Source organism: Bubalus bubalis, chromosome 7 (genome assembly GCF_019923935.1).
Source record: "Bubalus bubalis isolate 160015118507 breed Murrah chromosome 7, NDDB_SH_1, whole genome shotgun sequence".
Classification (NCBI taxonomy): domain Eukaryota; kingdom Metazoa; phylum Chordata; class Mammalia; order Artiodactyla; family Bovidae; genus Bubalus; species Bubalus bubalis.
The window spans coordinates 17,964,728-17,977,267 of NC_059163.1; the positions used below are offsets into that span (position 1 = coordinate 17,964,728).

General features: G+C 35.5%; 1 protein-coding gene across 7 annotated transcripts in view; it reads left to right on the forward strand.

The window, feature by feature from the left end:
- WDFY3 (WD repeat and FYVE domain containing 3) overlaps positions 1 to 12,540 on the forward strand; it is a 287,453-nt gene that overhangs the window by 185,444 nt on the left and 89,469 nt on the right. For 6 of the 7 annotated variants that reach the window (XM_044945700.1, XM_044945697.1, XM_044945695.1 and 3 more), the window contains 7 exons: positions 630 to 703; positions 787 to 948; positions 2,340 to 2,434; positions 5,661 to 5,781; positions 6,114 to 6,331; positions 10,618 to 10,853; positions 12,004 to 12,138. In XM_044945700.1, the coding sequence (XP_044801635.1) occupies positions 630 to 703; positions 787 to 948; positions 2,340 to 2,434; positions 5,661 to 5,781; positions 6,114 to 6,331; positions 10,618 to 10,853; positions 12,004 to 12,138 (1,041 nt within the window). The remainder of the gene's footprint in view (positions 1 to 629; positions 704 to 786; positions 949 to 2,339; positions 2,435 to 5,660; positions 5,782 to 6,113; positions 6,332 to 10,617; positions 10,854 to 12,003; positions 12,139 to 12,540) is intronic. The other variant, XM_044945696.1, reaches the window with a different exon arrangement.

A 12,540-nucleotide genomic window follows, 5' to 3' on the forward strand; every position in this document is an offset into this window, starting at 1 on the left:
TCTTAACGAGGCTTTGCTCTGGCATTGCAGTTTTGAAACATCTTTTAAGCTTTGTTTGGATGGACTTTCATTCATCCTTAGTGGTTATTTAGCCCTCCTACTAAAATACTACACTTCTGAGACCTGTTCCCAACCTTCCCATGTATTTTGAAGTCTCTACACAGGTTGGTGGGAGCGCAGACTAGTCCCAGCCCTTTGTGAGTTTTAGGAATTGTTTGTGGTGCTACCTTGCATTGGTTATTCCCAGTTTTGGACCTACACAGGATTCCTGCCATTCAGTTTTTGTATCCAGTAATCATTCTATTCAGTATGTTATATTCAGTATTCACTAATAGTATTCAGTCATTGAGCCCAGAGAGATTTTCTGTAGATCTTGCCCTCCTACTTGTTTACTCTAGGAGAGTAATTTTCACAGCAATTATCTCTTTTGAACAGAACCAGAAGTCCCATATAACAGCAGTTTTATAGTGTGACAGCAAATAAAAACTAAGAAAGTGGCTATATTCAATTAATTTATCTAATTTGTCTAAGTGAAATAAGTTATATGTACTGCATTTGTGTTTATTGGGTTGCAATTTGGGGTATTTTTTTAACCCTAAATATACCACTGTTCTTCATTTTTATTTTAGGTCTGGCTCCATGCTCCATATGAACTTCATCTCTCCCTATTTGAACACTTTATTGAATTGCTCACAGAGTCCAGGTATTGGTTGATATCTAAATTGCTAGTTGTTCAGTTACAGAAGTGATGCCAGTACAGTGTATAAAATCTTCTTTCTCTTACAGTGAAGCTGCAAAGAATGCCAAGTTGATGAGGGAATTCCAGCTAATCCCAAAGCTGCTACTGACTCTTCGAGATATGTCTCTCTCCCAGCCTACCATTGCTGCTATTAGTAACGTGCTGAGCTTCTTACTGCAGGGTTTTCCCAACAGCAATGATCTACTCAGGTAGTGAAAACTTCTGTGTTCATCGGTCTGGTCACTGAAAGTACCAATGAGATTAAGATGATTGAAGTGAATGTAATTGCTTCCTATCCCTGGATAATACCTGCAAAGTTAATACTATTCAGGATACTTGTACATCATGGAAAATAGGCATGTATCTTGCAAACCAGTTGTTGCCACTAGTGACTAATAGAATTTTGGGAGAATGGGTGTTAGAATTAGTTCAGTGAGACTGATTGTCCTGGACATAAAAGTGTTCAGTGTAGGAATTCTTGGTCCCCAGCCCTCTTCCAAGACCAGGCTTTGCTGCTTCTCAAGGGTATGTGCAGGAACACATATGCACATGCATACACACCCGCAGTGGACATGCCATGTCTTTTGTATTTGTTCTTTATCACCCAAACTGATGATAGTATGTTATTGTTGCATATTCATACCTTTTCTTTAACATGAGTGTTATTTTGCTGCTAATGTGAAATATGGCTTCAGGCACATTTATGGAGTAAATGTAGAGCAGTTCTAATAGGCACTTGAGAATTCTCATCTTGTCCAGAAATGGAAGAAAAAACCTACCTAAGTTACTTTCCAAATAGAAAATTGCTTTTAACTGCGCTTAATCACCTCTTGTCATGTTACTGCTCAGGTATTACAGATGACATCACACTGGCTGACTAGGGTATTCCCAGTAAAGCAGTCACAGTTGGTGCAGCATGTAAATCACTCACTTTATATTCAGTTACCTTGAAAGCATTTTTTTTTTTAACTTGGCAACAGATCTAAAACTGGAGTTTAAAGGTTAATTTGGAGATTGTCATTATTAGTAGTAATATTTATTTAAGTCTTATCCTGGTATTATGATGATCACTTTGCTAAAATTTTCACTGTAACCTATCAAGGCTTTTATTTTTCTCTGCATTACAAATTGAGAAATTAAAGCCCTGAGAGGTTAAGCTACTTGCCCCAAGTAACATGATTAAAAACTGATAGAGCTAGGATTTTAATCTTACCTGTATTTTCAAAACCCAGATTTAACTATTAGGCTACAGTAGATCCATATAGGTAATGTTAGGACATTTTTATTTGACACCATACTGGTGAGTTTTTGAAATCATTTGAATCAGTGCATTAAAGGACTCATATTTCTGATGAAGTTTATTTTTCCCTGTATGTATTTTAAAACATTATAGCATATTAATGTTAATTGTTCTAATGTTAATTGCAACAGTTCTAGGGGAAGCAGCTGAAATACAGTCATGTAAGATCTATAAAAGATCAGTTAAAATAAGAAGTATTCTCTTGGTTTTCATTTCTTTGTTTTTTTATTTCTTAGTGTGTTGTTTGTTTTGAAGAGAGAAAAAATAAAATCTATAACCTCCTTTTTCTTGTATTAAAAGGTTTGGCCAGTTCATTTCTTCTACTTTACCAACCTTTGCAGTTTGTGAGAAGTTTGTAGTTATGGAAATAAACCACGAAGAGAAGCCTGACACTGGTGAGTCAGTTTTGGAGCTTGGAACCTAACTACTGTGCTTTGCCTTCTTCTGACACAAGTTAGACCTGAAGTGTATGCCACTGTTATTTTACTTTTCTCGTTGAGTTACTTTTCTTGATCTTTCACAGACAAGCCTCTATAATACACAGAAATACAGAATTACCTACAAATTTAATAGGGGTGTGAATTTGCTTTAAAAATAAAATCTTTCCAATTTTTACAAGATTTATAGTGATGTTTCTTTAAACAATAAACTCTTCCGGTATAATTTTTGAACTTTATTTTTTTTAATTTATATAAATCTTCAGAAACACAGATTCTTACCAAAGTGAATTGTATCTGTATTACTGTTATTTTAATTTCCCTGTTAAATATTTAATAATCATTGAGGGAAAGAACATTTTATTAGAATTATGTAAGTGTAAAACAAAATTTTTGTAAGTTGTAATTCCTGAGCCAATGACAACCACTTTTTTTTTTTAATAAACTTTCCTCCTTTGAAGCATATTTTTGCCTTGCTTGAATGTATTTTTCCTGTCATGTAGATCAGAAGTTGTACTTGGAAAACACTAAAAGGTCCTTTTAAATTAACCTGTGATTAAATTCACAGTATTTTATATTTATTCAGCGTTATTTACATCATTATCCTGTTACATTCTTCCCCTATCATGTCACATAAAAGAGTTCCTTTAAAACTCTCACAACCCTATCCATCTGGGAGTTCTCTTCCAAATGGGCTGTATCATTCAGAGCACAGCCTCTCTGGTGCTTCATAAGTAAGAAGAGAAAGTGGTATAATTATGTTTTTCAAAGGAGAAACTAAGATTTGAGAGGCTGACTTCCTGCAAATCATAGAGCAGAGCTGGTAACCACTTACTTCCTACTCATTTGGAACAAAGTTGGTATTTCTTTGGGTGAAGCAAAGTAGCAGTGGGTGAGAAGCATATAGATAAATCAATGGATGACACTTGTTTAATGCTTAGTATTTGCCAGACAGTTTTAAGTGCTGCATATAATCTTATAACAACCGTGTGAAACTGGTCCTGTTACTACCAGTTTTACAAAAAGTGAGGAAACTGAGGTCTAGAAAGATTAAATAAAAGCAATTTACTGAAATCACATCACTGCATTTAAACTATGGTAGCCCAAACCAGCATTCTAAGCTTTTAACCCCTGCGTTATTCTACCATATATTCAAAGATTATTTCCAGGTTCTGAATTAATATAAGCTGAGTAAAAAGGAATTGAAAGACTACTGTTAAAATCTTAGTGGCCCTGTATCACATGTTTATTTCAAGTATTAAAAAAAGATATAGGAAAAGTATTTCTCTAGTCTTCATACTGGACATTGAGATCAATAACTACAACTCTAAACCAACACTTTAAGCTTTTAACCACTGCGTTGTTCTATCAATTCAATATATAAGGATTATTTCTAAGTTCTGAATTAATATAAACCAAGTAAGTAGGAATTAGAAAGGAGAGTACTTTAAAATCTTTGAAACTATAAAACAGATTTATTTCAAGTATTTAAAAAGATACAGGAAAAAATATTTCTGTAGTCTCCATATTTCTTGCTGATCATTGAATTTCGTTACTACAGCTAGTGTTATAAAAAAATTTTTTGACAAGAGCATAGTAGCAGGGATGTATAAATTAGGAAAATTTTCTCTTGATCTGCCAAGCTGATTAGATTAGTATTCTTCTTATCAATTCATTGCCATTTGAAAGATTAGAGAAAACCAAAAGGATTTGCAGGTCTTGTTAGTCTATGACATTAATTATTTGTGTGGACTGGACTGTCTTATGTATAATATGTTTCCCAAAAATCAAAACTGTAATTTTTTTCTTTCAAATAGTTTATACAGTCTTCAGGATACACCTACAAACAAGTGATTTAAATAATGCTGAACAGTGATACAATAATTAATGCAAAATAAATAGCATGAAAGGGCAATGCAGTGGGGAGTAAACCATCAGTTTAATGGGAAGAAGTTAACCTGAGAGTTTCATTGAGTTCATTGTTTAAAACTGTATCTGAAAATTAGGGAAACATAACTGACAGTGAAAAACTAGGCATAAAAACCAAGGAGAATTCTTAATGTCTGTGTAGATTGTCATTTTATAGAAAGGAAAAACTGAAAGGAAGTAATTCCTTAGTGTAAGTTGTGTGGTATGCCTTCAATAAGGCAATTTGTAAATTACCAGTCATTTGCCTACTAGAAGGGGAGGGAATCTCCAGTTCCCTTTGGTAAACTTAAAGCACTCTCCCCAGTGATTAAGGCACTAAATTAGCATTTTAAAAGACAAGTGTTTAAGGGTAAAAATGGTCCCTTGCCCAAGCAAGTAAAAGCATATAACCTTGGTCATTCAATTTTAGCCTGAGCTTCAATTATAGAATAAAGAAAAGAAGGCATGTTTATTGTGACTTATTAACCTACAGCTCGATGTGGCAGAGTTGGGCCTGGAACATTGGGCCATGGATCCCAGTCCCTGTGCTTCCAGGACTATCCACTGAGAGCCAGATGCTTTCTGCTTTCCTCCCTTCCTTCCCCAAGTTCTCTTGTACATTTCTGTGCCTTTTCCTCTGGTCTGTGCTATTTAAGTCTAGCTCTCCTTTGTGTATTATAATTATTGAATAATTTATGCTTCCTCTTTTCATTTTTAAATTTGAAAAAATTAACTATTTAAAAAGGAACTAGAAATTAAGGATTTGCATTGTTATTTTGTTCATGTGATCCTTATTGTTATGTGATCACTTTGCCCTGTAAGTACAAGAAAGGAATATTAATATAAAAAAGAGTTCACAGTCTTTACTATCCCTTTTTTAGATAAACTTTCGTGATGGCTCAGACAGTAAAGAATCTGCTTGCAATGCAGGAGAGCCTGGTTCAATCCCTGGATCAGGAAGATTCCCTGGAGAAGGAATTGGCAACCCACTCCAGTATTCTTGCCTGGAAAATCCCATGGACAGAGGAGCCTGGTGGGCTATAGTCCATGGGGTCAGACACCACTGAGCAGCTAACACATAAGTAAATGAACAGTTTTAATGGTTTTAAAGAGAAACGTTTAATAGACCCATTTTTTGTGTTCACTGTAGTGGAAAGTACTCCTAGAGAAAATGTTTTCTGAAAGATATATTTCAGTGATATTTCCTAGACCAGTGTTGGATATTTTATCCTAGTTTATCTCCTAGGGCAATTTAATGTATTTCTTTTCATTGCAGGAACCGAAGAAGAGTTTGGAGGTCTTGTATCTGCTAATCTTATACTTTTGAGGAACAGACTTCTGGATATCTTACTAAAACTGGTTTACACATCTAAAGAAAAGACAAGCATTAATTTGCAGTAAGTAAAATCTTTTGAGAATTGGTGGTAATAGTTGATTTTACTAGTTAATTCATTATAGACAAAAGAAAGATTTGCCTTTGACTTGTTTTTAATTTATTTTTTAATTGGAGTATAATTGCTTTACAGTGTCATGTTGGTTTGTGCTATACAGCTACATGAATTAACTATAAGTATACATACATCTTGTTTGCTGCTGACTTTTATAGATTTCTTTTTAAAACCCTGAAATTCATAGTATCTCAAGAACAAAAGCTGGTCTTAGTTTTCTTTTTAATTTGAAATCCCAATCCTTGAAATTAATGTTTTGTTTAATCCATCTGTCTGAATAGAGCTTGTGAAGAGCTGGTCAGGACGCTGGGCTTTGACTGGATTATGATGTTTATGGAAGAACACTTGCATTCTACCACAGTCACAGCAGCCATGAGGATTCTTGTTGTCCTACTGAGTAATCAGTCTATTCTCATCAAGTTCAAGGAGGGACTCAGTGGTGGAGGCTGGCTGGAGCAGACAGATTCTGTCTTAACGAATAAGATCGGAACTGTATTAGGTATGGGACTTTTATAGTCGGCTGCTTTGAAATGAGCTTTGTGTTGTATTTTTAAATTTTGGGTAAGCTTTTACTGTTTGATTTCTGTAACAACCATTAAGAGTCAAGAACTTTAATGACAGAATAAAAAGCATAAAATTAAAAAAAATTTTTTTAATTGCAAATCAAACTGAAGTCAGAGACAGGATATCAAGATGTGAAAACTCAAGTAAATTTCTTATGATTTCTTTTTGTTTATAGTTTCCTTTCTGACCTATAAGTAAATAATTTACAAATTATTAGAATGGAATTAATACTAGTAATCAATAATTTGTGTGCTTATTCCTTGCCAGTTACACTTTTCATTTTCACTGTAACTTATCTTTACAGTAACTCTATGAGATATAAATACCATCATACCCATTTTACAGATGAGAAAGTCAAGGCATAGGGGTAGTGTCACTTGTCAGCTAAGAAATGTCAAAATCTGAGTCCAAGTCACTCATCCAAAGCCCATGGTTCTAATAGTTATGTTATATTACCACTCAAGATTTAAGCTCATCAGAGTGTCAGCCAAAGCTCCTTACTCTCTGCTCACTGACTCGATGCTGTTTACAGCATTGAACTGAGCATTTAAATAATGATAGAAAATTATGGTTTCCTATATTAGATTCATGTGAACTAATATATACATTCCTATTCATGTTAATGATCTTATTTTGGAAAATGCATATTTAATATAATGTTTTTATTGAAAATTATGGTCATTCAGTTTGTAGGGTATTTTAAGATTATGTTTATGACATTACAATTTAAAATCATATAATTGTATTCTGCAGTAAGCACTAAGAGTAACTATTTACCCTCTCCTCGTCAGATGGAAAAATTAGGGATCAGATTTTAATATGTAATTTGTCTGTTAAGAAAAAAATGTAAAAGTATCAAAACCTCGGTGTAACATGTGCTGTCCAATGTTAAAACAAATGGTAGGAAGAAAGAGCTTACACCAAAGGATTATTTTTATTGTTATTTCACATGTGAAAAATGTCTGAAGGAACTTTGTAAGTGATACGGAAAGAAATTCAGAAATTCACTGTGAAATGATTTCTCAAGAAAATGAGCTCCTTTAAAATAAACATTTTTTATTATTACCATTATAGAGACTTTTATCAACAGTTTTGTAGCAAGAAATTTAGCTTATTGACCTTAATGGTAGCTAGTAGCTACTAAGAGAATAAACAACAAAAGGCATAATTCAGTGTGAGTTCTATAGAATTCTTTGGGAGTTTTTAATGCTGATTGACAACACTGCTTCTCATTGGAAGCCAAAGCAACACCCAGGTTTCACCTAGCACTTTGTGGTTTGCAGAATTCTTTAACATATGTCATGTCATTTACCGTCATGATTCCAGACACAAGTATATGTATTTTATGGTATATAAGTTATATTTTATAGGAAAACCTAATGAGTATAAATTAAGAATTAATTCCTCTCTAATTAGGGAAGTAAGACTGCTAAATACATAAGGTCCCTGAGTCATGGAGTAATATTTCTGGGTATCTGTCTTCTGTCAGTTCTGTGGGTTTTTTTCTGTCCTGCACCACTTCAGTAATATCAGGATCTGACCAACCAAACTTCATGTCTAAGAACTTATTTGTCCTTCCTTGACACCTGCCTGTACTTTACGTATGCTACTTTGGTTCTAAAAGAGGAATCTAGGTATTTAAGTTTCATTTAAACTCAATTCAATTCAATATCATTTTCTCTGAATATCTATCTGATACATACATAGATACTTGTGTACATATACAGAAATTTATCTCTATATATTGATATATCATCTCAATGGATTCTATTTCTCTTTGAGCTGATGAACAGTATGTTTTGAATGTTTTACTCACATTAGTTTTCATCAATTTTTTCTTTATAAAAATACCTTCCATACGTAGCTGTAGCTTCAGTTCAGTTCAGTCGCTCAGTGATGTCTGACTCTTTGGAACCCCATGGACTGCAGCGCACCAGGCTTCCCTGTCCATCACCAACTCCAGCTACATCAGCTATAGCTTAAATCTAAATTAATGGTCAGTTGTTAAAAACATATTAGATATTCCTTAAGATCAGTTATGGGTAGAAATAGAGTGTGAAAATTTGGAAAGGAAAATAAATGCTAGCATTGCTTTTGATTTAGGACCTATAGTTTGATCAAAATTTATTTTCCTATTTAATGTATAAAATACCACTTTGTTCATTTAGAATTTACTACAAATGAATATCACCCAGTATTCCTCATGCAGCTGGTTTTTTAGGAACGTGGTGATGTTATTAAGAGGACCAAGGGAGACCAGGGCTTCCCAGGTGGCATTAGTGGTAAAGAACCCGCCTGCCAGTGCAGGAGACGTAAGAGATGCGGGTTTGATCTATGAGTCAGGAAGATCCCCTGGAGGAGGGCATGGCAACCCACTCCAACTCCAGTATTCTTGCCTGAAGAGCCCCAGGGACAGAGGAGCCTGGTGGGCTACAGTCCATAGGATCGCAAAGAGTCAGACGCGACTGAAGCGACTTAACACACACACGCAAGGGAGACCATGCAACTTCACAGGCGCCATTGGGCACAGGTCCTAGTGCCACCCCTCATTGACTTCATGACTTCAAACAAACTGCATATTTTCCACATTATATTAAAGGATAATAGCAATTTCTTACTCACATGCTCATGTTTAAGAAATGAGAGGATATATGACGAGTTTGGTAAATTGCTGTCCAATTTTTTGTTAATTAGAAGAACATATACTCCAGAGGATTAATTAATATCACACTGAGCAATTTATTTGGACTCTTTAAAAAGCCACCCAGACACAAATTTCTCTTTCTTTCTTTTTTTTTTTTTTTTTACAGAACATGGGTTTTTAATGAATCTCATACTGCAATGAAGACACTGAACACTTATGAACAATTACATCAACACAGTAAAAACACCTTCTACACAACACTTAAAATGCACACTTACAGAATTTAAATTTCTCTTTCATTATTTTAAATAGTAGCAAGTATGTGCTACTTTGTCTTAGAAAAAAGAATTTGGGGGAAAATGTGGATATTCATTGAAATAAAAATTGCTTCAGAGTAAAAGTCAGTCTTTCATCTTTGGTTGCTATTTGCAAAAATTTTCCACTGAACCTCTGGCCAATATTCCTTCTGTACTGAGCAGTGTACTAGGTATGGGGTTGGTGAGAGAACTAATTGAGTTATTTCCCCAAATTACCTATGTAACAGAGGAAGCAGGATTGATGGAAAGGCTGGTGCTATAAACCACACAGATAAGGAGTTATCTCCTGGCAGAGCTGTGCTTCTAGAACACACTTTGGATGTTCAGATACCCACAGTCACAGTGGGCTCGGATTTGCTGTCCCTTGGCCAGAAAACTTGCCTGCAGAGTTACAGATCATGCAAGGAAAGATTACTTCGTATATTCATTTTGTCCTATCTCTAAATTTGTAGGTCATTTAAGGCTAATTAGTTCATAATATTCAGGACAAATGAAATATATTAACTCTATTATGGCTATCATATTTTTAAGTTATATTTTTAGTAGTATCCTACAATCTGGCTACTTTTTAAATATTACTTTCTTCTTAGGAATGTTAGAGCTCTTTGGAGGTCATTCTTGGTCGGTGTTTTCTTCTTTTTCTTTTTTTTTAATTCTTTGGTCATGCCCCGCCCACACCCCACCCCACCCCGCCCCACCCCCACCCGCCACTGGCAGGTGGGATCTTACTTCCACAACCAGGGATCGAGCCCATTCCCCCTACATTTGAAGCACAGAGTCTTAACCAAGTCCCTGGATGTCATTCTTTTAATGAGTAGAATTTATCTTACCTCTTGTATCTGACTGCCTCAACTATGTTTTAAGACCTAACTCTTTGCGACACCATGGACTGTAGCCCACCAGGCTCCTCTGTCCATGGGATTCTCCGGGCCAGAATACTGGAGTGGGTAGCCATTCCCTTCTCAAGGGGAACTTCTCGACCCAGGGATGGAATCTGGGTCTCCTGCATTGCAGGCGGATTCTTTGCTATCTGAGCCACCAGGGAAGTCCTATCCTAATAGACAGGCTTCCCAAAGTCAAAGAGAAAGTAAAGTAAAACTTCTGACTGGAAGATTAATTCCAAAGTTGAGTAGTTAATTGCTTATATTAATATGAATGTCCAAGATGGAAATGTCACATACTCTGACATACTCCTTTCTGGGTAAATGTAACATAGTAATCAATGACTAATTTCATCCTTCTCGTTGTATTTCCTCTTAGGATTCAATGTGGGCAGGAGTGCTGGCGGAAGATCAACTGTCAGGGAGATTAACCGGGATGCTTGTCACTTTCCTGGCTTTCCGGTTCTTCAGTCATTCCTTCCTAAACACACTAATGTCCCTGCTCTCTATTTCCTCCTCATGGCATTGTTTCTGCAGCAGCCCGTTAGTGAGCTGCCTGAGAACCTGCAGGTCAGTGTGCCTGTCGTCAGCAGCCGATGTAAGCAGGGTTGCCAGGTAGGAATTACCTAGTCGGGTGTAAGTGTAATTACATTTGCCAAAAAGTCACTGTAGGGTGTTGAGTTCATCCCAGTAAAAACCAACTGGTTCCATCCCTATCTCACATTTGGGATTTGACTGGGGTCATAGAAATCTGAAAATACTGTAGAAAATTTTCCCAAAAAGAAGTTCTGTGTTCCTGTTGTTCTTTTTCTCTTTATGATTATTCTGTGTGATTATATACATGGGAAGATTTTGGATGGTATTTTGATGATGATCAAAAGAATCCGAGTAATGTGATTTTATCTAGAAATATAATTAATTTCTGTAGAATTAAAAACAAAGGAAGTAATGTGCATTCCACAAATTAATTGGGTAGATATGAAAGGATTTTTAGTGCAAATTCTGATTAGAAAAGTGTTTCTGAATTCTTAATGATAGGTAATGTCCATATTAGGAAAACAGTAAGGCTTTACCTGATTTTCTAATCTTAAGATTATGTGTATATCTATATATAGCTTATATTTGTAGCACTGCAGAGGTGTAGGAATTTAGTCTTAAACTCAATTACACTTCCATAATGATACCAAGATGCTATTCAAATCAGCCATAGTAATCGACAAAACCTTTTAAATGAAAACACTGAGTCTGTACCCTATGTTAAATCATGCTACAGATGCATGAGCAAAGCAGAGTTTGGTTACAGACACCATAGGCAAAGTGTTATATAAAACTACTATGAATAAATCTGCTCAAACTGATTTTTATTTGGTCAAATCTTAATCTGTATGTAATCTAAAAGTGAATTAGAACATTGCTGAGAGTGGGGTGTGGGGAGTAAGTTCACTGTACTTTTTGAAGAGATCCTGCTTAAAGCCATTAATTCTTTAATTTCATCACCTAGCTAATTATTTTCCTTAGGAAAAAAAGAAAAGGATGTTTTTAAGGTAGATAACTAGGACACTGATGCATAAGATTCACTTTGTCTTGTAAATGTGAAAATGAGTTTTAAAACATAGGAGGGAAGAGCATTAAGTCTCTATCTCTTCTTCATTGCTCACTTTGAAAGAAAATAATTTCAAAGAAATTTTAGAACATTAGAACTAGTGAGAGTCTCTACCGAGAAAAATTGACAGTACCTAATCCTGATTCGCTTTCACCTCTGCAGTTTGATTTAGATTCCATCTGGACCTTTATCTTTGGAGTTCCTGCCTCCAGTGGAACCGTGGTCTCGTCTATCCACAATGTGTGCACAGAAGCTGCTTTTTTGTTACTGGGCATGCTCCGAAGTATGCTGAATTCAGTAAGTCCTCAGAGATGCTGACACCTGTCAGTAATTCCTCCTGCCTGGGATTCCTTTATAGTAGGGGAATCCTTTGGTAACCTAAGTCTTTAAACCTAAGTCTTTATTTACTACGTGGTCTCTGGAACCTCACCCCCTCTGTTTTATTTAGTGTAAGGACAGACCGTGCAGTTGTTAAGATCCTGAACTCAGGAGCTGGATTCAACATCCCAACTCTGATCCTCCAGACATACTAACCTCATGTGCCTCAGTTTTCTTATGTATGAAGTGATAATGAGGATAAAAGTTACCTCTTAGGACTCTTGTGAGGATTTATGAGTTAACATGTACACAAAGTGCTTACAAGTGTACCTGGTATAGAATACAAGCATTTTATTAAGTGTTAACTGATGCTGTTAGTGC